This window comes from Xiphophorus couchianus, chromosome 12 (assembly GCF_001444195.1).
Source record: "Xiphophorus couchianus chromosome 12, X_couchianus-1.0, whole genome shotgun sequence".
Lineage (NCBI taxonomy): Eukaryota > Metazoa > Chordata > Actinopteri > Cyprinodontiformes > Poeciliidae > Xiphophorus > Xiphophorus couchianus.
In genome coordinates this window covers 1,713,477-1,740,982 of record NC_040239.1, presented here as the reverse complement: position 1 = coordinate 1,740,982, position 27,506 = coordinate 1,713,477, and the positions used below count along the sequence as shown (strand labels likewise).

Genomic DNA, 27,506 nt, shown 5'->3' with positions numbered 1-27,506 from the left:
CTGAAAAATGACACATAAACCTCTGAGAGACACTGAGCACAACTTCCTTCTTCACCAGATGTAAACAAACGGAGTGGCGTGAGATTGTAGCGGTTGGAGGATTTCTCTTTAGCGCTCGGTGAAAGACCACAAGCCATTTCTCTCGCTAGCGCTAGGCTAGTGCGTTTGTTTTAGTTGCATATTCTGGGTAAATGCATTCTGGGCATTTACCCATAATGCCCCATGCTGTAGTCCACTTCCTGAGTTTGGAGCCATCTCCAGTCCACTTGGCATTCACATTTGCTCTCAAACTGCAACAGAGTTCACTTCAACCGAACCGAGATCGAGGTTTGTAGACGGACCAGAGTTTGTTTTTTGGTCTGATTCGCTCCTCCACAAACCAACCCAACTTTCTAGACCAACAGACTGGAGTTGATTTGAGGTGGACTAAACAAAGCTGGAGTGACTGCGCCTAACGTCCAGGGCATTCTGGGAAAATGCAACCAAATCAAACGTGCTAGCCTAGCACTAGCAGTAGAAATGACTTGTGTTTTTTTTTTTTATCTAAACAAAAGAGAAATCCTCCAACCATTAAAATCTGACGCCTCTCCAATTTTGTTTGCATTTCGTGAAGAAGGAAGTTTCGTTTCCTTCAGTGGTTCCTGGTGTAGCGCCCCCACAGACGAGGAGGGGAAAAGGCTTCTCAGCTAGTTTGGATGGTTTGAAACAGTGCAGTGGGAATCAAACCGCAGCAGCTGGAAAAGGAACAAATGCTTCAAATTCTGCCCCGAATTCAACCAGGTCCACCGGACACCTGATAGTCTGGTGTGGACTTGGATTTGGGACCAAAACTGCAACATTTACTGCACTTAAATCTGTCTTAGAATAAATGATTATTGTGACAAGAAGTGGAGGGACAGTAGAAGGAAATGAGGGGACAGATTAGGCTAAAGGGACTCAAACATGACGAGAGTCTGAATTTAGTTGAAAATTAGAAATAAATGATGAAAGTAAATGATGGGAAAAGATAAGAAGACAAGTTTAATGGAAGCAAAGTAAAGCAACAAAGAATCATCCATCCATCCATCCATTTTCTGTTCACCCTTGTCCCTAATGGGGTCGGGAGGGTTGCTGGTGCCCATCTCCAGCTACGTTCCGGGCGAGAGGCGGGGTACACCCTGGACAGGTCGCCAGTCTGTCGCAGGGCAACACAGAGACATACAGGACAAACAACCATGCACACACACACTCACACCTAGGGAGAATTTAGAGAAACCAATTGACCTGACAGTCATGTTTTTGGACTGTGGGAGGAAGCCGGAGTACCCGGAGAGAACCCATGCATGCACAGGGAGAACATGCAAACTCCATGCAGAAAGACCCTGGCCGGGAATCGAACCCAGGATCTTCTTGCTGCAAGGCAACAGTGCTACCAACTGCGCCACTGTGCAGCCCAACAAAGAATCAGAATAATGGAAAAGAAGGTTTGAAAAATGATGAAAAGGAAGAACAAAAACAACGGAGTACAACAAATCCAGTCAACATAGAAAATGACTGCAGAACAAAGGAAAGAAAACATTAGTGCAGCTGGATTAAGATGATGAATGTAGTGAGGGGAAAAAATGAACGATTTATGAATAATTACATCATTGGACTGAATAAATCTCTGCCTGCATTTCTGAGCACAAATACAATCGTCTGTCATCTTTAGTGCATAAAAATGTGATTGAAGACGAAATAAAACGGCAGAAAAACAGAGTGGAAACAGTGTGTCTTTGTTTAATTATAGATTTTAGAGGCAGAATTAATGGAAAACTCAGCTGGCTCCCCCGACGCCCGCCGCTCAGCCTCCCTCTCCTGATTAATTTGGGTAAAACCGGCTCCGCTCGCCCGTTAGGACGGCTCTTTGTTATTCAACCTCGACACGGAGCGCCAGAGGAGCCGCTTCGCTCCAACTGCAGCAGATTCTTCCCACCTCCGCCTTCAACTGGAGAATCACACTTTAAACGGTGAAGATGAGTTTATGAAAGGATGAGGAATTCACCTTTTTATAAAATTGATGCCCTTTAAACTGTACTTATAGATCAAGCCGTGAAGGAAATAAATCACAGAAACTACGACCACTTCCTGTTGTTTTCAGATTAGAGCAGCTAACGGAGTCATTTCTCCCGCTAACGCTTTTGTTTTGGTTGTATTTACCCAGAATGCCCTGCGCTGTAGTCCACTTCCTGTATTTGGAGCGGACGCTGGTCCGTTTGGCGTTCACATGTGCATTCAAACAGCTTCTCTTGGAGAGCTTTGAAGAACACTTCAACAGAACCGAACCGAGACCGAGGCTGGTAGGCGGACCAGAGTTAGCTTTGTTGGTACGATTAGCATTCCTCCTCAAACAAACTGGACTGAACAGGTGGGAATAATCCCTTAAAATACAGACAGAAAACTCATGTAAGGGCACAAGAAAAAGAAAATGCTGAGTCTATGGTTGCCATGGTGATTCTCACCATTACTGGAAGGGAGGGAGTCGTGACCAAATTCTGGAGTCGCATTTGAATGCCAATTAAATCGCAGCGATGCTACAAATCAGAGCTTTGAATGACCTTTTCAGCATGTTAGTAAGTTTAGCAGAAACCTGGTAGAGTGGAATAACCCTGATGCACACACAGGCACTTTTGATAAACATATGAATGTGATATTGTTATTATTACAGGAATAAATAAATTCTTTAATAATGAAATTATGATGGCAGTTTGAGACAGGCGGTTTGTTAAAATGTTTGTTTTTGGATTGTTTTGCAGGTTCTCTGTTAAACGTGGAACATTACCGCCACCCTGTGGTCGGTGTGGGAACATGTCACTAACAGGCTACACTTTGACTTACCTGGTTTAAAATAAATGTTGTCCATTTGTTTGCTTTCATCAAACAAATGAAAGCAAATTCAGCTTTAGGGGAGCTTTGGAGGAGAATAGCACTTATAACATTATAAATTAACACATTTTACTGTCTGAATGGATTCGGTGAGGAAGAGGAGGGTCGATATTGATTTCAGGCAAAATGAAGAAGACGGCTGTGTGCTTGTGCACAGCTTCAGGGTCCATGCATCTTTTATATTTGTTTGGGTCTTTGTGTACCTGGCTCTCCTGCGTGGTTTAGTTGGGAGTTGGGTTTCTCTTTGTCTTTTTGTTGTGCAGAAATGCCAACGAGTTTACAACACAAGATGTTAGAAAGTCATGAAAGGGGAAAAAATAAAATCAATGTCTGCAGAGCTGAAAGCATCAGCAGGGATATAAACCTTCACACACTATCAGCACAATCCTGGAGAAGAACACAAACAACCTGATGGTGTCAACATGAGTAGAATTTAATGGATTCATCAGAAGAAGATTATCCACTTATCATTTGCTAAAATCCAGAATTATGACAGCAATATTTTTTTCTTTGAAGTCAGAAGTTTAGATCCACGCTGCCGCCTCCTTCGCTGCTGTCATAAAAACAAACAAAGATATCAGCCGAGGTTGATAGGAAGAGAACTGTTGCTATAATTTCCAGGTCTGCCTACAAACCTCAGTATGGTTCGGCTGAAGTGAACTCTGGTTCAGTTCAAATTCACATGTGAATGCCAAGTGGACTCTTCTGAGGTTTTCATGTTGTGTCCTCCAGTGGTTCTTGGTGCAGCGCCCCCGCAGGCGAGGATTGGAACAGGTTTTTCAAAGGATTTGGATTGTTAGACACAGTGTGGCGTGAAAGTGAACTGCACCAGCTGAAAATGTGAAACATGTTGCAATTTTGGTCCCCAATCCAACCAAGTCCACCAGACTATCAGGTGTGAAAACATCCTAGTCTGGTAGACTTGGTTTCCAAACTAGTTGAGCAACCTGTTCTCCTCCTCCCCTGTGGGGGCGCTGCACCAAGAACCACTACAGGAAACGACACTGAGCGCAACTTCCTTCTTCACCAAATCTAAACAAAACTGGATTTTAATGGTTGTAGAATTTCTCTTTTGTCTTTGACTAAAAGACCATCAGCCATTTCTCTTGCTAGCGCTAGGCTAGCATGTTAGTTTTGGTTGTATTTACCCAGAATGCCTTTCGGAGCGGTCTGCTGTCCGCGCCACAGTTCACATCAACCAAACGGAGACTGAGGTTTGTAGACGGACCACAGTTCAATTTCACATTCACACTTCCCCAAGTGAACTGGACTTTGTAGGCAAACGGACTGGAGTTCAGTTCTGCCTGTTACCAGTAGAGGGAGCTCTACTTTAAGAGTAGCTTAATGTTTGGCTTGTGATCATTGAACCTTTGAGGAATTTCATATGTTAGTTATTATTTTTATGGCAGACATAGTTTTGTAAACATTTAAAAAACATTAGTGTTTTGTTATGAACCTCATACAAAGGTTTTTGTTGACTATATATATATATATATATATATATACAGATATAAATGTATGTATACTGTATATATTAATGCTGTATATATTTATTTAGTAAAATTTATGACTGTTTGTGTCTTGTCTGTTTATGGAACTATGGATGTAAATTAGAATTGTGCTAAATCTGGTTTATTTGTGACAACATTGTACGTTCGTTAATGTCCAATTTAAGTAAAATCAATTCTTAAATCAATCAATCAAACCATAGCGGGGCCCAACAAGGGCCAGAGGGTCAGGTTGGTTTGGATAGCTTATTTTTCCTTAACAAATAAAATCATAATGTGAAAAAAAAAAATTACTCTGGTTACCTTTGTTTATTATTCATTTGTACATTTAGAGTCTTTAATTTTGGCAGTTTCAGCGCTCCATACATTCGTTAGTAGAGAAAAAGGATAATAACTGATTTTGTAGTGATTATGAAGAAACTCCCTTTGTTGCACATTACCACCTATTTTATAGTATTTCTGCTCTTTAAAATGAGAAACGTGTTGAATTTGGCGTTTTGTTTTTCTCTCCCAGGAGCAGCTTTGTGTTTCTATCGTCAGTTTTCTGTGTGGCTGTTTCAGCCGATCACTGCTGCCGTTTTGTTCAGCGTGTTTGCAGAAAGCAAAGCTTCAAAAACCGCCGGGGATCCAGAGTTTTGTTTTTGTTGTTAATTTGCTCTGTGAATTTGTGGACGACGTCTTTGGAGGTGTTTGTCAGCAGCTGTGTGGGAGTGAACAGGTTGTTTCAAGAATCACAGAGGAATTAATACCTTTTGTTTTATTGCCGTTTAGAATTGTAAATTTGCAGAGCCTGGGAAGGATTTTACATAAATTTAGAGCAGCACGCAGCTTCTCAATATCCCTGGATTAAAAGCTCTTAATGATGGCTTTCGAAGCATTGATTCGTGCAGCTAAAACAATTATTTTTCAAAGTTAAGCCAAAAGTAAACATCACTGATACTGAGGAAAAATGATAAAGTCCAAATCAGTTGTTTCTTGTATTAAACCAGCTGATAAAGCTGCAGGAAACCAGAGATGTTTTCACAGCTTTGCCTCTGGTTTTACATTTTAAATTAAAAAAACACTCAAGTATATGTAGATTTATGTTGTTGTTTTTTTGGCAAATTGCGAAAATGATTCTTATGGCTGCAAAATAAAATGTAAAAAATATGTTTTTTCTTCAAACATATTGAAAATGTACTCAGTTGTAGTCGCTTAAGAGTTTTCGTACAATATTAGACATTAAACAAATAATTAAATTCTTTTTTAAATCAGAAAATAAGCACCTTATTGTCTAAAAAGAAGAATATAGCATTCCTCTAGTTGATCATTTGTAGTAAAAAAAAAAACTTCTAACATCAACATGTGATATTTATTGTGTAGTTTTGGTTTATTTATTGCTCTCAATGTGTTGCGTCTCCAGTTAGCAATTAGTTGATTACTAAATGAGTTGATTATTTTAATCATCGATTAATCCGATTAAAGTAGACACATGTATGTTTAATCTGTTTGTCAGAGAATCCAGAAGAGGTTTGGGTGAAAAGTTTTTCCTTTCAGATGAATATATGTTACAGAACCGTGTAATGTTGCATCATTATGACGGACTTTAATGGTTAAATCATCATGAAGAAAATCTTTGTTGCTGTTGAAACAAAAAGTAATCTGAAGTCTTTTGTTTTTCCTGCTGAGGAAATGAGAGATTTCCTCTTGTCAGATGTAAGGAGACGTTTGAGCCACTGATTGATCCTCATAATGACACAACAGAGACTCGACTTCTTTTTCTGGGAAACCTCGGAGCAGCTCTGAGCGCCGGACCTGATTTGTGACGAAGGCTTCCTTCATGGGTCTTTAAATCACTCAAGAACAAATGCAGCGAGATTTCTGTCAGGCTTGTAATCTTTATTAAGTCGTGATGATGGTGAGAAGACGCCGCCGCTGCTCTCTCAGCAGACTTATTCCCTGCAGCGGTTGTAATTGTTCTCATAATAAGTGCTGGTGATAAGACCTGAGCGCTGGAAGCCGCCGGTGACGAGGATTTCATTACATGTTGCCATGGTGATAATGATAGTTATGACTGTTTGAAAGGCTGAAAACGTTGTTCGGGGTTTTATTAAGGTTCAGTCGCGACTAGACAGTCTGTAAAAATAGAAATATCTCAAAATAAAACACCAAATATTATGATTTAAACTCGAGAGGAACTTTCTGTTACAACAAACTTTAATAATTGTATTAATAGAGTGCTTTTCTAATTTGTATTTTTATATATATTAATATATATAATTTTTCTTATTAAAGGATATAAAAAATCTTTCATTCATTTAATACTTTGCAGTTTATAGAACAGTGTCCTTGAGTTAACAGCAACTTATTCCTTTTTTCTTTATAATAAAGCTGATGAACTTTATTCTCACCTTCATTATTTTTGCTCAGTGACTCAAGTCACTTCTTTTAAAATGTTCAGATAAATTTAATCCTCCTGTTTGCATGAGACCAGAGAAAAGTTTGCCTTGTCAGGATTCCTCCACTCATGACTGACAGAGAAAGGAGGAAAAGCTCAGGAATATGAAGTTAATAACTGAAGAAATGTGGAAGATTTAATTAATGCCACATTTAATGAAAATGTGTCTTTTAAAATATGTTCTGTTCTACGGAAAAGGATTAGGGACACTTTAAAAGAGATCTGACTTTGTTCTCAGAAGATTAAAGTCAAAATTAAAAAAAAAAAGAAGAAAAAAAGCCTGAATTCTGAAATTAAAGTCAGAATTGTGTGGGAATGTCATACATTTGAGAAAAATGTCAAATTCTGAAATTAAAGTGAACATTTTGAAATTAAAGTCAGAATTAAAAAAAATCTGAATTTGGAAATTAAATCAACAATTTTGGGAAAAAGTCAGTCGTTTCAGGTTACAAGTCAAATTCTGAAATTAAATTGAGAATTTTGAGAAAAAAGTCAGAATTCTTTTTTTTTTTTCGGTGGCCCTAATCCTCTCCCGTACTGTACAACTAAAGAAAAATCCCATTTAAATGATCAGAAACCTTCGTTATGAATCTAATAAAAGCGTTTTTTTTATTTCAGATGGACCCCATGTTCACAGTCCCAGCCCCCCCGGCTCCAGGCCACCCTGGGGCCCCTGGATCCTCCCTGCCCTCGGTCCCCTCGTTCTCTTCCCCGGCCCTGCCCACTTCCAACCCCAAGCCTCTAACGGTCCGGACGCGGTCCGTCGGCACCAACACGCAGGACAGAGGCGCTCCGGGCCCGGCGGATGGGGACCCGGCGTCCTTGGGGCCCTGTCAGCCCGGAACCAGCGTCAACCTGGAGGGAATCGTCTGGCACGAGACGGAAGAAGGTCAGGAATGTTCTGGAAACTTTACATCTATGGCTGGAAGCAACATGGACACGCGATTAACCGATTAATAATCATAAATAATGTCATGTTCAACAGATTCTATATTTCAAAGTATATTAATATTTTAACAACCAGCCCAAACCTTTTCATTCAGTCCTACGTCTTCAAAAGCAGAAAGCAAAACCTGCAGAATCCGGCAACAAAGTCAATCAAACAATTCAGACTTTAGTAAAAGTCAATATTTGTGATTTTAATTTAAGGTCATTTGCAACAGAGATGTCTGGGAAACTTTACTAAACTTTACTAAGCAGAAACTCGCCCAATCTGGCAACACTGCCATAATGGAAGGAATCTCCATGGTAACCGCTGACTCAGCATTTTCCTTTTTTTAACCTTTCTGATCTGGATTCTTTGATTTTTCTATATTTTTGGTGATTTTCTCAGGAAATCAGAAAATATTCTGATTCCTGTTAAGGAAAATCAAAAAATAAAAAATATAATCAGTGACAGTTTTTTTCTTTACCATTTAAAAAAACTGAATATTTAAACATTATTTTTGCTCTTTCAGAGACTCGCTTAATTAATGAATTAATGAATTGAAGAGTGTGTTTGTGGGGGTTTAAAATGCTCCAAGAAGAAAACATGAGGCCTGTTTCTGTTCCAGGTTTTTCAGTTTATTTGCACTTTAAAAAAAAACCTGGAAAAATAACCCAAATCTGTCTCAGTGTGGAGCGGGAATCCTCCAGAGAGGCCTTCGGTTCAAATGGAGAAGAAAAGCAGAACCAGATCCAGTCCAACGGTGCAAAACGGTACCGTGGGACTGCTGGGCTGCGGATCAGATGGGCAGATGATTCACCGGCTGATCCGGGCGCCGGGCGCTTTGATTTCCCGTTAACGAGGACGCCGCGCCTCTCCACGGAGGCGTAATGAATAAATCTCCGCCTCGTCTCACTCTGCCAGCCGCCGGGCCTCTGATGCTGGCTGCTGGTTTTAGTGGGGAGAAGCGTTTGAATCCCAGCCCAGCGTTAATTAACGCGGAAGAGGCAAAACAGAAACAGAAATAAAAAGGGACAGAGAGGAAAATATGTCTCCTGTCTTCAACCGGGGTCAAAAAGGCTCTTAGATCAAGTTTTATGGAGTGAAAAAAGGCTCAAAATTTAGGTAGTTAACTCAGATTAAGCATCAATAATCAAGCTAATATTTCTTAAACAGAAAAATGACAACTGAAGTTCCTGAATGTGGATCAATCAGACAAATAGAAATGGTGAGAAGCAATCATTGGGTGAGAAATAAAAACTCTTTAATCATCCAAGTCATTTATTTAACTTTATTCATTATAAACTGTTTTTTAGGGAAAACCTTTAGATTATATTAGAGCTGCAGTATTTTATAAAATATATGTTCTAGGTATTTGTTGAAAACTGTCACCATGTCATGACAGAATATGAGACACAATATCTGTGAAAAAGTTGATGACTCTGCCTTCTATTGCTAACTTTAAACAACCAATCAGAGCCAGGGGGCGGGGCTTAATGTTGTTATTTACGTTCCGTCTATGCCATGCTACAGTTAGCAGAGCCTGTTGTAAATGCTAAGGCTAGTTAGCATAGCCTCTGATGACAGTAAGACAGCAAGCCGCTTCTTTTGGGTCTGCAGGGGGTCAATCTGCTTCTGAATGGATCTGATTGGACGCTAGAAAACACTATTGTAGTGTTCAAGTTGTGCTAAACCAAGTTAGCCAATCAGTGAAGTTACTCAAACCTAAAATAGCATCTCAGTGCTAACAGGTAGCAGCAGCACAGATGCTAATGCTAATGTTAGTGTCCACATGTCTAAAGAAGTTTCTCAAACACCGGAAAGCTGAATTTCTAACATTTCCCTCCAATCTAATGTTTGAATATAAGATTATAAACAATAAATATATTTACTGTTGAGCTAACATGTTTATTTATTCAACAATTTAGCAGCAAAAATGATTTTTGAACTGAAGATGTTGCTTATGTGGTTGACACATGATTATAATTTTAAAATGTGATGATTAATCACAGTTAAGTTGATTAAAAAAATATAATCAAGTCTCACCACCAGTTTGAACAAATAAATACAATATATTGTATTTATATTTGTATTTATATATTGTGTTTATAAAAGATGGCAGGAAAGTTGGATCATTTAAAATAAAAAACTGAAGGAAAAGTTTTTTTTTCATTCATGCTGCTGTTGGACGGAGGGACAGATTCTCTGCCTGCAGCTCCAGGATAATTGTTTGGTGGTGGAGGGATAGATACAACTGGGAGGGGGGATGCAGGTTGCATGTTAATTAAACTGAATACTAATTGGACAGACAGAAAGGAGATGAAGAGCTGCTCTTCTTCCTCCTCTCTGCAGGAGTTCAGACTGAGGATCTTTAATCAAACAGGAATTGGCTTCAACCTCAGACTGTCTGTCTGGATGCTGGAGACTCAGTCAGCTAGAATCTGATTTGACCTCCGAGAAATAAACGGAAAAATCATTAGCAAGGTAAATATTTAGCTTGAAGTAACAATTTTAACAACTTAGTTTATAAACTAAACAATTAGTTCTGAGTCAGATAAATATTTAGTTAACTCTGGGTTGGCTACAAAGCTAGTTAGCTCAGAGCTAGCTAAATATTAAGTATTTAGCTTGCTAATAAAATATATGGTTAGGTAGCTAACTGTGTAGTTAACATGCTAAATATTTAGATTGAAGCAAAGCTTTTAATTCGAGGCAAAACTTAATTTACAAACAAAACTTTTAGCTCTGACCTAAATATTTAGTTAGCTCTGGGCTAGCTACATATATAGATAACACACAGCTAGCTACATATATAGATATCGCAGAGCTAGCTACATATATAGATAATGCACAGCTAGCTACATATATAGATAGCACACAGCTAGCTACATATATAGATAACGCACAGCTAGCTACATATATAGATAGCGCAGAGCTAGCTACATATATAGATAGTGCACAGCTAGCTACATATATAGATAACGCACAGCTAGCTACATATATAGATAACGCACAGCTAGCTACATATATAGATAGCACACAGCTAGCTACATATATAGATAACGCACAGCTAGCTACATATATAGATAGCGCAAAGCTAGCTACATATATAGATAGCGCAAAGCTAGCTACATATATAGATAGTGCACAGCTAGCTACATATATGGATAATGCACAGCTGGCTACATATATAGATAGCGCAGAGCTAGCTACATATATAGATAACGCACAGCTAGCTACATATTTGAATATTTCATTAGATTTCTTATGAAATATTTAGTTTAAAACTGTTGAAAAATGTTAAAGTTTTTTCTTGAAAATTTAAGAGATTAATCTCAAATGTTCTTTTCTCTTTTTGACTTTCGGAGCTCAGAAATGTCCTAAATATTGTTTTGTTATAAATGAACTCCTGCTGCACATCGTTCATAACTGAAGGGGTTCTCGAATCTTTACTTCCAAAATAATAAAGGCTGTAAAGAAATAAAAATAGGAAACAGACCATGAAGTGTTTAGAGTTGTGGATCTGCTCTTTAGACGCCCTGATGTTGACATCCAGTGTTTTGGTTTCTTCCCAGTAAGAGAGTAAAAATAGAAACTGTGTCACTTTCAGACCTGAAGAAGCTTCAACTTGTCAGAGTGACGAGGGAAACCTTCTCTGGCTTGAAAGATGCTAACACACAATTTATTTTTATTTTCTTTTTAGCTGTAGAAGACACTTTTCATAGAGTAATCAGGTGTTTCGTTCTGGGGAAGCCGCATTTCTAACTGAGGAGCGTCTTCAGTGTGACAGACGGTTAAACTGCCACTTCACCGTCTCACTGCTGGAAGAGCTAATGAGCAGGAAATCGGATCTTCAGGGCAGTTCTGGTTGCTGTTGACTGAGAGACCAAATGATGAGGCTCACACTCCAGTTCGACATCGACTGAGATTTATGAATCAGAACCGAGAGAGAAAGAAGAACAGAGAGTGAGAGAGAAGTCATAAACATGAAGATAAACACAATTATGTCTTTGTAAACACAGAGAGAACACAGTGGGCGGACGGTCGGACGGACAGACGTCCGTCCGTCCATCTCCATGTTGAAACCTTCCAGGAACCAGAAATCTGCTCTACTCTTCACCATCATCCGGTTTAAATCCTCTCAGCTTCCTCTTCATCTTCTCTTCATCTCCATTTCATCTCCTCTTCCTCGCCTCTCAGCTCCGTTGGTTTGTTGTTTCTGTTTCCGGCCTTCTTCCTCTCATCATCGTCATTCTTCATCAGAAACAAGCGAGAGCTAAGAACAGAAATCCTGCAGGCCATAGAACGAGGATCTTGCCTCTCGATATTCGGTGGAATAATCTGTCCGAACACCTGCCTGACTGAATAACATCCATCACTGGATCCTGTGAAGCACCGCAGCGTATTTTTATTTTTCTGTACTTCCTGGTACTTAGAGCTGTATTAATCTGATGTGGTGTCTGTTCCTGTCAGGATTGTTGGTTCGCTGTCTCACCGTTAGCGCTGGAAAAACATCAAAGTTGCATCTGGAATAATGTGCTATGATACATGAAGGGTTGCCTTAATTACAGAAGGAAACTGGAAGAGTCAGACAGCAAATGAACTTTAGTGAGTTTAATAGAATAATATGTAATGGACGCCGTCTGGACATTATTTTATAAGAAAGGAGAGACAAATGTTTGTTCTGCAGTTCCTATAAATAAATGAGGAATATTTCATTTTGCATTCACACTGATGTTTGGTTTCTCCCTCTGCAGAGAGATCTTCAATAGAACAGTCATGGACTGTAAGGCAGCTAATTTGGGATTAGTAATCTGGTTTTGGAACCAGAGGTTAAAGTATCTGGTCCAGGATCAGCCTTTTTAAAATTAATTTTAACATTGCAGTATTTCTAACCTGAAGGTTCTGGTTCTGTGTGGTCCGATTCAGGTGTGCTGGTGGTGAACGTTACCTGGAGGAAGAGAACCTACGTGGGAACTCTGCTGGACTGCACCAAACACGACTGGGCTCCTCCGAGGTAAACATTCACCTCGTCTTCTACTATGGAAACGACTAATTTGCATTTCCTCTTTTTGTTCTTTTTTGTGACATTTTAAAAGTTCACACAACAATTGGATGGAAACATGGCTGCTGATTACAATCTGTTAATGAATGCGTTTGATTAGCAGCACCTGGCTGCATCAGATGCAGATGTAAGCAGGAATGCTGTCCTGAAATGACAGACGGAAACCTGTTGTCTCTGTTTCTACACGTATGAAATCCTCCTGGTGGAGATAAACACAATGAAAGAGTTTAAACTGTGTCAGTTCAGCCTGATCCCGGGTGTTAAACCGAAGACCACTGCTCCGGTTCGCAGGACAGAAACTTGTTTTTTCTTTATTGCTGCAAAAATGATTAAAGGTGTAAGTTGTCTCAGAGGGTTTCAGCCGCTGTTCGGTGATGAGCTTTAATAAAAACACTCTCAGCTCTGCATCCAAAGCGCTTTATAAACTGAGTGCTGCTGAGTGGGAAACGTGACTGTGCCTCCCTCGCTCTCCTGAAACCTTTCAATTATTGCTGCTGTATGTAAGTGATAGTTGTCATGGCAATTACAGCTTAATCTCCAAAAGTGGGGACTAAATTGCTTTTTTCATTTCGACTCGTCTCTCGGCGGAGACCGAATGCAGTTTCATAACGTAGTTCAATGGAATAAAGCTCCTTTTTTTCTTGTTGATTCATTTTCTGAATTAAGTGAAAAAGATTAAATATAATCAGACAAACTTCTGTAGAAAATGTGTTTCTGAATCACCGTCACTCTGTTAAATAAAGGCACAAAAGCAGGAAATATGGTTAAAACGTCAAATAAATAGCTGGAGGTTTTGGCACATATTTCAGCAGCAACTGTGCAAATAAAGCATTTACAAACATCACAGGAAACCTGAGATGTCTTCTTCTTAAAAAATCTAAACTGAATGTGCTCTGGATTATTTAACACCATCCGGTTCTGGGAAAAAGTGCAGCGAAGACTGCATTAACGGGTCATTATGGATGCAGAGCCGCAGCATCAGCAGACAGATTCCTGATATAAATAACAGCACGTATTGGAGTGTGGAAAAGCAGCGTTAAGATGCGAAGCGCAGCAGCGAACAGCATCAAAAGACTTCAAGGTAAAAGGGGAACGCAGTGTGAATACGAAACGACTCAAAGACAGAGATAATGGTGAATTTTACTGATTCTTTCATGTTTATCAAATAAAAACAGGCTTTGTGCAGGAAAAAAACTATGTTTGTGCTTAACGTCAGGGTGAAGTGGTTCACTTTGAGTTGGAATCTGATTTCAGCTCAATCTTGGTTAAAATATGAAGTGCCCTCCATTTCCACCCCAAATGCTCATCATTTTAAAATGTTCAGCCAAGGTTGTGTTTGGGTTTCCAGTTCAAACACAATATAAAACCCTCCCAACTCCAATAAATGTGTAAATTAAATGATGTCCATCGACTGCTTTTTAAGACTTTTCACTGTGTTTTTGCTGTCGTTCCTAATATTCTGACCAGAAGCAGATCCCACTGCAAAAAACTTGACTCTTTGAACATAACAAGACTTGTGTTTTTTGTGGCATTATTTAAATCACAATATTGTTCTGGGATTTCTGTTTTACAACACCACTACATATAGTGACACTTGATTAACCAATGACTGGACATTGATGATGTTCCGTTTGAGAGATTCTAGACATTTGGGGATTCTTGTTGGTGGAGGAGGCGACCTTCTACATAATCATAGGGGAAATGCTGCACACATATACGAACCTTGTCATATATATACAAGGTTCATATATGTGTGACAAGGTTCAGCTCAACTATGATGCTAAGCTGTGGTTCAATGTGCTTTAAAGGTTTCTACTAGTGAGGCCTGCGGTAGCCACTGGGGATGGCTGTTGTGTTGGGTCTAATCTAATCAACCTATCGGCTTTCTTTCTGTCTCTCCAGGTTTTGTGAGTCTCCTTGCAGTGATCCAGAATTCCCCGGCAGCCGCGGACGAGGGAAAAGAATGAGAATGGCCATGTCTGAGCGGCCCTGCATAGAGCCGTCCCATGCCACTAAAGTCAGAGGTCTTCCACACCACCGGAGCCGAGGAGGCGGCGTAGCGGGATCCATCCACAGCAAAGGACGGAGGGGCAGCCTGAACCTCATCAACAGCAACGGCAGAGCACCTCCTTCCTTCTTCACGGTCGATGATGTTAAAGCCACCAACGTAACCTCCTCTATTCCTGCCGGGAAGCGAAAGAACAAACCACCAGCCGACTTGGACCTAAGTCTTGTTTCCTCGGACGACATTAAAAACGGGAATGGGAAGAGGATCCGAGCGAAATCCCGGAGCGCCCCTTCGACGCCTTTGGGCAAATCGGACCCATCTTTCATGGATCCAGGAGGAGGCTGCGCTTCCTCTCCTCCCCCGCCCATTCTCATCGACTGCCCACATCCAAACTGCACTAAACGCTACAAGCACATCAACGGCCTGCGCTACCACCAGACACACGCACACCTGGAGGCGGAGGAGCAGAGGAAGCCTGAGCTGGGACACTCAAAGGACGGAGACGGTGAGGATCGACTATCAGACTGTGAGGACAACATCGGCAACTTGACGTATGAGCCCCCAGAGAACAGCACAAACACTCACAGCTCCTCCAAGAAACCCACTCCTCTCTACAAGGTGACTACAGTGGGGTCACCTAAGAACAGACGGTTACTCCTCAGCACGGACCACAGTCCTTCCGCCAACTCCAAAACCAGAAGAACCTCACTCCTGAAAGACGGTCTGATTGATGACCTCAGCAATCTGCCTATCATTTCCAACATGACTGTGGTTTTAGAGAACTGCATGATCCCAGACAGAAGCACGTCTGTAGAGATGCCGAAACTGGAAGCAGAAGGACTGATTGATAAAAAGGGAGGAGCATCTGATAAAGGTAAGAAAGCCAATGGGAAGGTGGAAAAACTGTCCAAGTCCAGGACTAACCGTCCAATCGCTCCAGCTCCAGCTCCACCGAAGCTGATTGCCATACCCAACACGACATATCCGACCAGCACAGCTGATGTTGCCCCCCCACAACAGTCGTCCCCGGTGGCTGCCATTGGCCTCACTAGTAAAAACCTTTCCTTAAAACCCATTAAACCAAAGCTTAGCATCGTAGTGGAGCCAAACCTCGTCAAAGCCACAATGGTCACGTGCAAAGAGACCAGGAAAAAGGAAAAACGGAAGATAAAGGACAAACATAATAAAGAACCAGCAAACAGAACTCCCAATGGTGATAGTACTGTGATCAAAGTGGAAGACGTTGGAATTGGACTTAAAGGTGGCATTAAGGAAATATCCGGAAGTCTTCTGAAGGAGCACCTTAGCAAACAGGATGTAATGAACGGACTCTCAGAGAGCCAGGAGAGCAGGATGGCCAGCATACGTGCAGAGGCTGATAAGGTCTACACTTTCACAGACAATGCCCCCAGTCCTTCTATCGGTGGTTCGTCGAGACTCGACTCAAGTCTAGCAGCAGACGGAGGCAGTAAGAACGACAGCCCTGCCTACTCCGATATCTCAGATGCCGGAGATGATGGAGGGTCTTCTGAGTGTCGCTCAGATGGACTCAGGTCCAAGTCCAGCTCCTCGTCTTCCTCCGAGGTGAGCTCCAATAGCAACTATGCTAACTCTAGTAAAACCCCTCCCACAGCTTTGAAGGAGCCCCAGTCCCCATACTACCATGGCTACGATCCCTACTACCTGCAAGGGTACATGCAGCCCGACAGGCAGAGCAGCGGGGCTGTTGCTTTCCATAAAAACTCTCCTCACGACAGCAAAGGGAAAGACAGGAAAGAGGACATTAAAGACAATGACAAAAATTCGTCCCACGAGTTCTCAGATCCTAAGAAAGGTGACGGGCCTCCTCAGTCTCAGCTCCAGCTGGCGATGAGTCAGACCCAGACGGCTCTGGCCCAGTCCCTGTACTATGGCCAGTACTCCAGAGGTCTGTACATGGACCAGAAACTTTTACTGGCTTCCAAATGCTGTGACCAGACCCTAACTGCCAAGCAAAGGGGACAAGGGTTGAGGGACACTGAGGATGTTAAACATATGGTTGGGGTTTCAGCCAGTGGGGTCTTGCTAGGTAAAGGCCCGGATGGTGCTAAAGGTTGCTGTGCCAAACCGGTTCTTTCCTATGTGGAGATGAGCGAAAGGGGAGAAAGGGGGCAGAGTCTGGGCGTAAAGGTGGTGCACAGTGGCATAGTGGACCAGCACCAGGTCTCAATGAAAGACTGTGATGACATCAAGTCACCCTCCTCTTCCTCCTCTTCTTCATCCCTCCACAATCCAAACAGTCAAACAGATCTGGACTCAAATGTTTCGTTTTCCAGTGTAAGTTTCTCCCTCTGTTTATAACCCGCCGCCGCCGCTGATGGTGTTGTTGGTGTGCTTTACTGACTGCTGTTGAGTGTCACAAAGAGATTAACCTCACATTGTGTACAATAGGTGCTAATATCAAGGACCATGTGACTTCTGTGCTGCTATAGCTCTACTCTGATATACTACTTCAGTTGTTTCCAATGCAAATGTCTTTTAACGTTTAGAGTGAGATTTATTGGAGGAAATGTGTTTTTTCCAACTTTAGCTGTAAAGGAACAAAAAGCTTGTGCAGTTTTGGTACCAGTGTCATCCCTTTAACCGAGCCGTGTTGAAGAGGTTGCTCGTTTTTCCTCCAAATTGCTCTAAACTCTTCACTTAATCATGTGTGAGACGCCACTCTCTGCCTCACATCTCACTGCTGAATGGCCGCCTGCTGTTGAAACGTCGTCATCCTTCATCAACATCTCATCCAGAGCCAATGATAGATGGTCTGTCTATGGCTCTGTTCACTCAACTACAGTGTTTCCTCTATAGTCATTCAGCAGCGGTGGGCCACCGTTGAGAGAAATTGTCAAATGAACAGATGAAAGTCATAAATTACCCTTCGCTTGTACTTAAAAAGCACTAAAGAGACAATTTGCTGATGCTTAAATAGAACGGTATCTAAGTTTATCCCTCGCACCTGGCAATGTAAGCAGGACCGAGACGTGGACCGAAGTCGAGCTGACCCAAAAAATGGCTGCCACCCACCACTGTTAACAAAGAATTATAGGGGAAACACTGAACCAGCACCAACACTTGTCCCCATCAATCTAGTCCCCAGACGGCCCCGCCTGGGCGCACCGCCTCGCGCTCAGCAAATATTCAGAGCTTCAGAGTCAGCACGGGGAGAATGTCGAGGAGGGGGAAGCGGGCAGTGGGAAGGAGTGGGGCGCTACCGTGGAGCCTGCTGGGGCCAAGATGACCTCAGGTGGTGTAGATGCTAAAAAACCCAGAGCTCACGGGCTCCAGGACTTCCCGCCCGTCACTGACACGGAGGATTCAGACCGACAGGAGGGGCTGGAGGACCAGGACCAGGAACCCACTGGAGGGCTGTCAGAGGAGTCTCACAGTACCAGGGCGGCAGTGTCTCCTCCCATGAACCCCCAGCAGCCCTACATCCAGTACCAGCACACCTCCTACTCTCCCTACCTGGCGATGTGTGAGGGCAGCGGGGGCTCCTACAGGGGAGTGTCCCCAACCCTGGTCCACAACTACCCAGGTAACAGACAGACATCAGCTGCCTGCATATTTAGACCAAATATATATTCATAACCGCAGAAACGTAAAGTAACATCTCTTCCCTACGACATGAAGCCAAAGGAAAAATACCTGCATTTTATGTAATGGCCAGTAGAGGGCAATGATGAAAAATAATGCACAGCTTAAAGGGGCAGTATTATGTGTTTCCAGGCATATTGTGCCATTTTATAGTCTGTAAAACTGACTTCCTTAATTACCACCTCGAAACTGGGGCTCTGTCTCTTTAAAATCTCCTGCTCTTTCTGAAGCTCTGCACAACATGGCTCCTCTATTAAAAATAATGGGGGGAAAAAACCGTTTTAATTATAATAGTAAAGATTTTGGCTAAATTGGAATTGATTTTAATCACAATTCAAACTGTTACACGTCACTAATGTAGCGAGATTTATTTAACATTAGTATTGTTGACTTTAATCTTTTAAATTAATTTAAATAATCTTTGTACCAACCAAAATCAAAGGGTTTTTCATATTTTTCTGTAGGTTTTGTTTGGATGCTTTCAACACTACAGCAAATAGAAAATGCAGCACTGATCTGATCTTTTTCCACAGTTCTGTGTGTCTAGGCCTGTTGCAATAAGCAATAAATCAGTAAATCAATTATTCACATAATAAATTAAAACAATATAAATAATTTCCATTTGCATGATTTATTGTTTTTCTCTCTGTCTACCAAAAAGTCTTCAGTCTGGTGTTTTGGTCTCAACTAGTCATTTTTGTGAAGAACTTCACAATTTATTTTATTTGTTGTTACTTTTGTTTTGTTTATTTATTATTATTATTATTATTATTTGTTTATTTAATCCAGTTCAGTGTTAAATGTTCATTAGAATTTAAAGTTTACTTGTATTGTTGCATCATTATGCCATTACCATTATGGTTTCAAAACAACAATATTATCATTTATTGCAATAACTTCTGGGACAGTTTTCATGGTCCAGTTATTTGTTATTGTGACAGGAATATTTGCTCCTGCTTTGTGTTACGTTCTCCAGGTTTCCACTATCCTTTGTATGGAAAGACGGCAGGCAGGGAGGAGGTGGAGGTGACTCCGCCCGGCAGAGGAGAACCGGCCAGCAACAAGCTGATCGGTGACTCTTCGTCCTCCTCCTCCTCTTCCTCCGTGGAGCTGCTGCAGCAGCCCAACCACCATTTCCATGGAAAATCCCCTGCTGTGAGAAAACGCTTGCTTCCTTCACGGCCACACTCACACTGCGCCGCTCCTCTGATGTTTGTTTTTCCTTCACATGTTGGATCTGATGGTTACTCTGACAGAAACCCCCCACAGCGAAGGATAAAAAGAAAGACAAACACGACAGGAAGCAGATGTTTTATCTGTTCTTGAAAAAGTTAATTCTAACTTCAAGCAATTAGGCTGACATTTACTGCATAAACACCAGGCATGATTAAACATATGCCTGGCACTAAGCATCTTTAATTTCAAACATAAACACTTCTTCCATGAAGAGCCTCTGTAAATATCCAGGGCAGCTGAAGTCCAGTAGAAAGTTCTCTGAACACGCTTAATATTAAGATTTCTGGATTAATTTCACTTTTTAAAAATTCTGTGGTTTTTATCAGAAATTATATAAATATACCCTTGGATTGACAATCTGACATGTTACATAAAGTGAAAATCACCAGGAATACAGAAGCAGTGATTGTAAGCTAACAGTGGTGGTCACTTTGGCTAATGCGCTAATAGCAAAGCTAACTGTTTGTTTTGTCATTATTGCTAACTTTGCTAGCTTCCCTAAATGAATTTTTCTGGGCAGATTCTAAATTACTTGGTTGTTTTGTAAACGTTCAGTTGAATTAATTTCTACATATGTGTTTGTAACGTTTGTTACCGACTGTTAGAAATTCTTCAAATAGTCAGACATTAGTATTAATGCTCTTATTTTGAAGTGTCTGTTTACGCAGAAATTCCGTTTCCTCTCTTCATCTTCTCCTCTGTGCAGACCTGCTCCTGGCTCTGATTGGTTGTTTCTGACAGAGCTGGGATCAAAGCAGCTCCGTTTTTTCACAGATTATCTTCCTCCTTTCAAACTGTCACAAAATGGTGATAGCTTTAACAAATATGTCAAAAACATTTATTTTTAAATGTTACATATTGCAGCTTTAAATATTGTATATTTATAACTTAACATGATGATTCTTTACCAGCATGACTCAACGAATCGTTGTAGGTTTAGAACCGGTTCCGGTTCTGATTGTTGTTTGTGAGCTCAGAAACTTTAACGTTTGACCCAATGTGAGTCAGAAAACCCAGAACGAGTCGAGTGTTTGTCTGTTTTCTGCCCAGCCTGGTGAGAAGGGTTCGCCTGAGGAAGACAGAGACATCGAGCGGGAGAGGAACCACTTGTCGTTTGCTCGACACCTCCACACACACCATCACACACACCTGGGTATGAGCTACAACCTGATGTCCGGGCAATTTGATATCTACCAAGGTACAGAGCTGCCGCTTCTTCAGACCTGGTCCCATGTTTTAAAGGCCGTAGCTTAAATTCTAATTCAAAAAGATCTTTTATTAATCCACAAGTGAAATAAACACAGTTCTGCTTCTTTTTTTTTTTTTTTTTTTTTTTACTAATTCCTAAAATAAAAAAGCATAAAAATGTAAATGTGAACAAACCCTGTTTAGCTAAGCTTGTCTTTTCATTTAAAAGTTGCTGTGTAATATTGTTATTGAATTCAGTTTTGTTTCATTACAGAAATTAAGACTCAGAACCTGTAAATGTTCTGCAGTGAAAACATCTAGTCTCTATCAGATGTGCGATTTGGAATCAAATTAATATCCTGATATCTATTGAGATCTGTGGCGATAACGATATATATCATGATCTGTTTTAGTTATAAAACTTACAACAGAAATGAAAAAAAATCACACACCAATTAAGTGGAATGTATATGTATGTGTTAAAACGTTTTTAGGTCGTTTTTGTGGTTGTTGTTTGTATTTTAGCTGTTTCCCCTTAGATTATAAATCTCAATGGTGAGAGTAACATGGAAACACAATTATTCTTGTCACAATAACAAATTTTACTGGGTGATAAATTATCCCAGAAGTTATTACAATGAACGATAAAACTGCTGTATTGAGACTATAATGATATCATTCTCAAAGATCAATAAACTGTAAATTATAGTTTAACACTAGAACAAGAAGATGTTTTAAAATCCCAAATAAATAAACAAAACAATTTAAATAATAAATAAGATGAATAATAAAGTTTTTGTAAACAAAAGTTTCCTTTCAATAAAGGGCTAGTTGAGACCAAAGCATCAGACTGAAGATTTCATCGTCCAGTTTTTGGTAGAAAGAGAAAAACAATCATGAAAATAGAAATGACTGAGCTCATTTTAATTTATCATGCGATGAACTGATTATTGTTTTATTAATTTATTTATTTATATAAGTTTTATTTCAGGATGTTTCATGTTGAAGCATTTTGTGGTAGATGTTCAAACTCTGATTTTCTTGTTTTTTTCTGTTTTCTGTTTTGCAGGTCTGAGCTCCAGGTCGCTGGTGTCCAGCCAGCAGGTGTCGGGTCATTCCTCAGCAGGTCAGACGGAAACTGAACCAGAAAAATGTCTCCGTTCAATACATGCCATGTTTACAAGGCTGTAAAACTGATGACACAGCACACATAACTACTTACCACTGTGTCAAAAAAAAAACACAAAAAAAGAAAGAAAACATTGCAGTGTCAAAACTAAAGAAAGCAAAATACACATTTTTATATTTTCATGTTTAAACCATAAGATAAAACATGTGAATGGATTATTTTAAGATGTTCTGATGGATGAAACTGCTCTGCTTTTCCAGAATAAATTAGCAGAAGTTTCATTATTTAAATGCAAACAGAGAGTAAATGATGTTGAGATCTGTCTTAATCAATCTAACTGTTAAACTTTCCTCTCTGGAGAAAATCACCTTCTGAGTAAATGATCCTCTGTCTGCAGTGTTTTCTGCTGCTTTGTTTGAATGTGTAAAATAATGCAGTGGGAACCTGCCAGGCGTTTTCAGAGCACAATGTGACGATTATGTAATCCTGCAAAGACTGCAGTTACCTGGAAATGGTGGAGATAGAAGAGATTAGCTTCGTTTTCTCCACATCCTAACTCACCAGGTTGGATGCATTTGCTGCAAAGTTGCATCATCACATAAAAAAATCTCGTAAACAAAATGTTTTCACTATATGCGTTGTATATTTTGTCAATATTTTAGATTAAAACGCGATTAATTGCAGACCCTACAATTATCTCCATTAATAAAAGCTCAACTGGCTTTTCTGAAGTATGTGTTTAAAATAACAGCCAAATATAATGTAATGTCTCTCTTTCATTACAAACTCTATTTCAATAATCTTGGTATTAAAATAAATCTAACACTTGGGAGACGCAATCAGAAGAGTAATTACCACAGCAGCTGCTGCAGTTTCAGAGAAAATGAGGAAGAAATGTACAATAATTTGGATGGTTTTGTCCTTCACCAGAATTTGTTTTTATTATACATTATTTAAGTGTTTTAGAAACCATCTTTGTTTTTTCACCCAGTTATAATAAGTGTAGTTTCTGGAAATCCACTGTTAAAATAATAAATAAATAAAGTGACGTCTGACCTGCAGACCTGGGATGTAAAGTCAAATACTCAAATGCTTTCTATCAATTATTTTGGATATTTGCCCGCCACTAGTTTTTGCACTTTGATTCAAGGGTTATATGTATTTTCTTTTAAAGAACTGTTTGGTGTGTCATCATGTCAGATCAAGAGACTCTCTAAAGTCAGGATGAATAAGAGCAGAAATCCTCACAGCTTCATTGAGCGCGTTTCTTCACTCCCAGAAGGTTTTTCCCGCTGAACGTAACTCTGACTGGTTTCTCTCTGAAGTCAAGCAGAACTGAATGTTCCAAACACCTGAACATCTTTATTTTGTCTCTTTCTTTCCCTCCACAGACAGCGAAGGGAAGAAGTAGAACCATGTGACCGCGTCTCACATGAGGGACGGCAGATTTATCAGACATCAATTCCTTGGTGTGGAATAAGCTTCGCCTCGCTGAGAGGCAGGAAACAAACAAACAGAGAAACCTCTTTCATTTCGTACTGATGACATCCACTGGTTTTAGAACAGAGGAGCAGATGAAGCTGCGGGGGACAGATCGCAGGAATGAGACTTTCTTTTTTTTTCTTTTTTTAAAAAGCAGGACTTCTTGTAAAAAGCGAGATGCCATCGAATTAAAATGCTGTGTATAAGATGACATTAGAGCCCTGTGCACTCAGCTTTACCTCTGCTGTTGTGTTTAACTTTATAAAATGCACATTTATTGTAGTGTAATATAATGACGATATGACTGAATGTAAAGATAATAACTCAAACTCACTGTTCTTTTTTTTTAAAGCCCCATTGGGACAAAAACAGCATTAGGAAGCTAAAGTGTATAATTATTGTTCTCATTCTGATTATTGAAGTGGTCCTCCCTCCTTCATAGTGCTGACGCTACATTTGTATAACTAACCTGTACTTGAGTGTAACCATGTTGATTGTATTGTCTTTATGTGGGAGTAAAACCTTCACTTCAACTTGCCCAGTGCCATTTACCAACCCCAGTGGTGTAAATATATTCTGTACAAATTTATAGCAGAGCACTAAGATGCTCACACTGTTGATCACCATGCAGGGGGCAAAGCAGGCGCACCCAACAGGAAGTAGAACCACTAGCCTGTTTATTTCCCTCATCCGCTCAGTTTCTGTTACATATTTTATCAAAAACTTTTGTTTCAAGCAAAACCTCATGTTTATACACACTTACTCACAATTAAGTTCAGATGAAAAAGCATTTAATCTAAAAGAAAAATAAATTTTGTACTGAATTATTAAAACATCAGATAACAAATTTAAGTTTTTTAAAAAAATTGTGCTTTGCTGCATAGTAGTCCAAATTTAAGCTAACATCATAAAATGTTTCGACTTGTAGCCTGAGTGCTAGCTGTTCTTGCTAATATGACAGGCTGTGATGATGTTTGCTGAAATAAATACGTTAGTTCAACAGGAAGCTAAAGGAACAACATATTTGTTGTAATCTAAATTAAAATGACATCAGCAATATTTTTAGGAGAAGTTGGAGTGGGTTGTTTCAAAATCTACAGGTTCCACTGACAGACCTGTATTAGCTCACCTGTTAGCATAGCTGGTAGCATGATAGCTGTGCGATTTTTGGCTACAACATTAAAATATGTTAAAATAATAATAGAAACTATACATTTTATTTATCATATTTATTTAAATGTTTGTTTTTATGTTAGTAACACTGAACAAAACAAAGGGAGTAACTAGATTTGGCTAGCTATTAGCTTGCAAGCCAAAGGTGTTAGCTAACACGATTATTTTACTCATGTATATTTTCAGAGGAACATTTAAATTTTATAGTAGGTTGACAGTTTGATATTTAGGTGTTTTCTGCAGCTAAAACTAATCATGAAAGAAAAATATCAACAGCTAATTAAAGCTAGTTATGCTACATGCAGTATATTAGCCATAACAATACAGATTAGCAGGTGCTAATTACGGTTACACATTATTTCTCTTTGATTTAAACAAAACAACATTATTTCAACTAAATAAAAAATAACATTCCCATTTTGCGGTCTGTGTTTTAAGAAATATAATGTTTTGTGATAAATGTTACAAAAAGGATTAAATGTAATTAATTCAGTTAAGTTGGATTCAGTTTACACAGTGCCAAATCACAATAAATATTGTCTTATGGTGCTTTATATAAAAACCAACAGGCCCAATTCCAATCTAATCACTTTTATCTCAGTTGCACTTTTGTTCATGTTTGTTTCCAAACAATTCTGTTCCAAAAAGTCAGATTTTCATTTTTTTATTAATTATTAAACTTTCTTCATCAGTAATGTTAAATGATGATAATAATAAAATTAGATTAGATAGATCAAGATTGTCCTTCACAAGACAGGCAACAGGAACTTTTCCCTTTATCAATTAAAACATTATAATTTGTAATCTATAAAATCCGAGTTTGTCTTAATTTGCAACTTTTTGATCTAAATAAGTTTTTGTTGTTATCATTTCTTCCTGACATTGCATGCTGTGTTTTTAGTATCACTGATGTGGACAAAATGTAGCCCAAACATTAAGTTTTAACCTCAATATAAAGTTTATAAAAATAAAATAAAAGTCAGTGTTAAACTGATATGTTTACAAACAGATCAGGGCATTTTCCTTTAGATAAACTAGGAATTATTTTGACCAAAAACCAAAAATGTCACTTTGTTGTTTGTTACAAGACAGAGTTTAATGCTTCGATATCTTGTTCCTATAAATGTGTAAATTGTTTGTTAGAACATTTACATGCAGCAGGACTGTATTTTTCCAGCTCATGAAGAAGAGTTTTTAAAAACATCTTGTCTTGATTTTTTTCTTGGTTGCAGTTAAACCTGAGCAGGTCTGGAAATGTTTGATTTTCTTTACTTATTAAGTGATAATTAGCATGTTATAGAACATAATAACTAACTTAATATCTGATGATGGTAAATGGATGCACAAAGTAACTATGGTACACATTTGTGTTGTTAATGAGTGTGGTGGATGTTTTGCCCATTTTCTGCTCCCAGCAGAGCCTCTGAAAAACACAATCAGCTTTTACCTCTGGTGTTGTAACACTGCCAAACCTTCAAGATAATTTTATCTGACCAAGTTGGTCTACAATTATTTTGCTAAAAAAAAGAAGCCTAAATAACATGGATGATCATAAATTTTGTCATTTAAAACATCTGGATCAAACTCTTTATTAAATATTTGGCCAGTAGCTGGTTTAAAACTCCTGCTGGACGACTGTAAACACAACGTTAGCTCGCTGACAGCTCACTGTTTTTGCAGCACTTTGATCCTTGCGGATCTCCAAACTCGAGGGACATACCGAATGTTGTTTTAAACTAATATTTAAAAAATTAAGTTCATGCGTTTACAAACAGAAACAATGTAAAAACAGCAGAACAAGGCTGAGAACAAGTATTTCTATCAGCGGCTCTTCCACCTTACCTTCAAAGTTTCAGTGCTCATTTTATTACTTGAATTTAGTGCGATGGACTCTGTTTACAAACTTCAATCTACTTTGTGGAGACACTACTGTTGTCTCATAGAGGCTGCTTGTTCTGTTCAGTTCATCCGCCTGGTTTAACCAGTAAATAACGCTCAGAAACTGTATAAACATAAGTCCTGCTGTTGCTTTTTTATACTGTATATGCCTTAATTCATATGGTTGGCAATCATGATTAAAGGATGTTTATATATATAAACTGGTTTGTATTTATTTTCTTCACATTTAAGTATTTACAGAACGAGTTACACACTCGTCTCAGGGGAAGATGATTTCATTTGTTTTTTTCTTAAGTGTTGTATTAAATACACATATTTTATACATTTAATAAGAAAAAACAATACAAAACACAATGCAACAAAATATACAGTAATGCCACAGATATGCAGTATTTTTGGGGAACCGTATTTTTACTTTTATTTGAGTAATATTATTATGAATTTTTCCACTCCTGCTTGTGTAAAATTTCTGCATTTCAAACATATTGTGACCAAAAAATGCATCAGACACAAACCTAGAATTTATGTCAGAGTGAGACTTCTTGTTTGTAGACAAGCTCTGTTATACTAATGTTATTTTTTATTTGCTGACCCTTTGGTGCCATTTAGAGGTGAAAAGGATATAGTAAATACGTATTTTAAACTGTTAAATAAATATATGCAACACCTACTGTAAATATGAATTTAATAAGTTTTATCTTGAAAAAAAAACATATTAGATTTTTTTTCTTTTGTCTGAATTTGTTGTTTTGTAATTGTTATTCTTTTTTATTTTAGTCTTTTGAGAATAACTTTATATGATATTGTATTTTCGATGTAAAATATTAAATCAGGAGTTACAATCAGTGACTGTATTTGAGTAACCTTTTTACATGTTACGTTTTTACTGATTCAGTGTTTGCAGTTCCGCCTCCAACCGGCAGAGGCG

General features: G+C 39.2%; 1 protein-coding gene across 3 annotated transcripts in view; it reads left to right on the top strand.

Moving 5' to 3' along the window:
* The window catches only part of znf608 (zinc finger protein 608), a 40,497-nt gene extending 13,719 nt beyond the window's left edge, over positions 1 to 26,778 (top strand). Inside the window, exons 2-9 of one of the 3 annotated variants that reach the window (XM_028034122.1) lie at positions 7,468 to 7,738; positions 12,704 to 12,791; positions 14,742 to 17,163; positions 17,968 to 18,412; positions 19,448 to 19,626; positions 20,758 to 20,860; positions 21,965 to 22,021; positions 23,416 to 26,778. In XM_028034122.1, coding sequence (XP_027889923.1) covers positions 7,468 to 7,738; positions 12,704 to 12,791; positions 14,742 to 17,163; positions 17,968 to 18,412; positions 19,448 to 19,626; positions 20,758 to 20,860; positions 21,965 to 22,021; positions 23,416 to 23,435 — 3,585 coding nt within the window. In that variant the 3' untranslated portion in view covers positions 23,436 to 26,778. Of the gene's footprint in view, positions 1 to 7,467; positions 7,739 to 12,703; positions 12,792 to 14,741; positions 17,164 to 17,967; positions 18,413 to 19,447; positions 19,627 to 20,757; positions 20,906 to 21,964; positions 22,022 to 23,415 lie in introns of all 3 variants that reach the window. The other 2 variants (XM_028034120.1, XM_028034123.1) reach the window with 2 other exon arrangements.
* Positions 26,779 to 27,506: the final 728 nt, after the last annotated feature.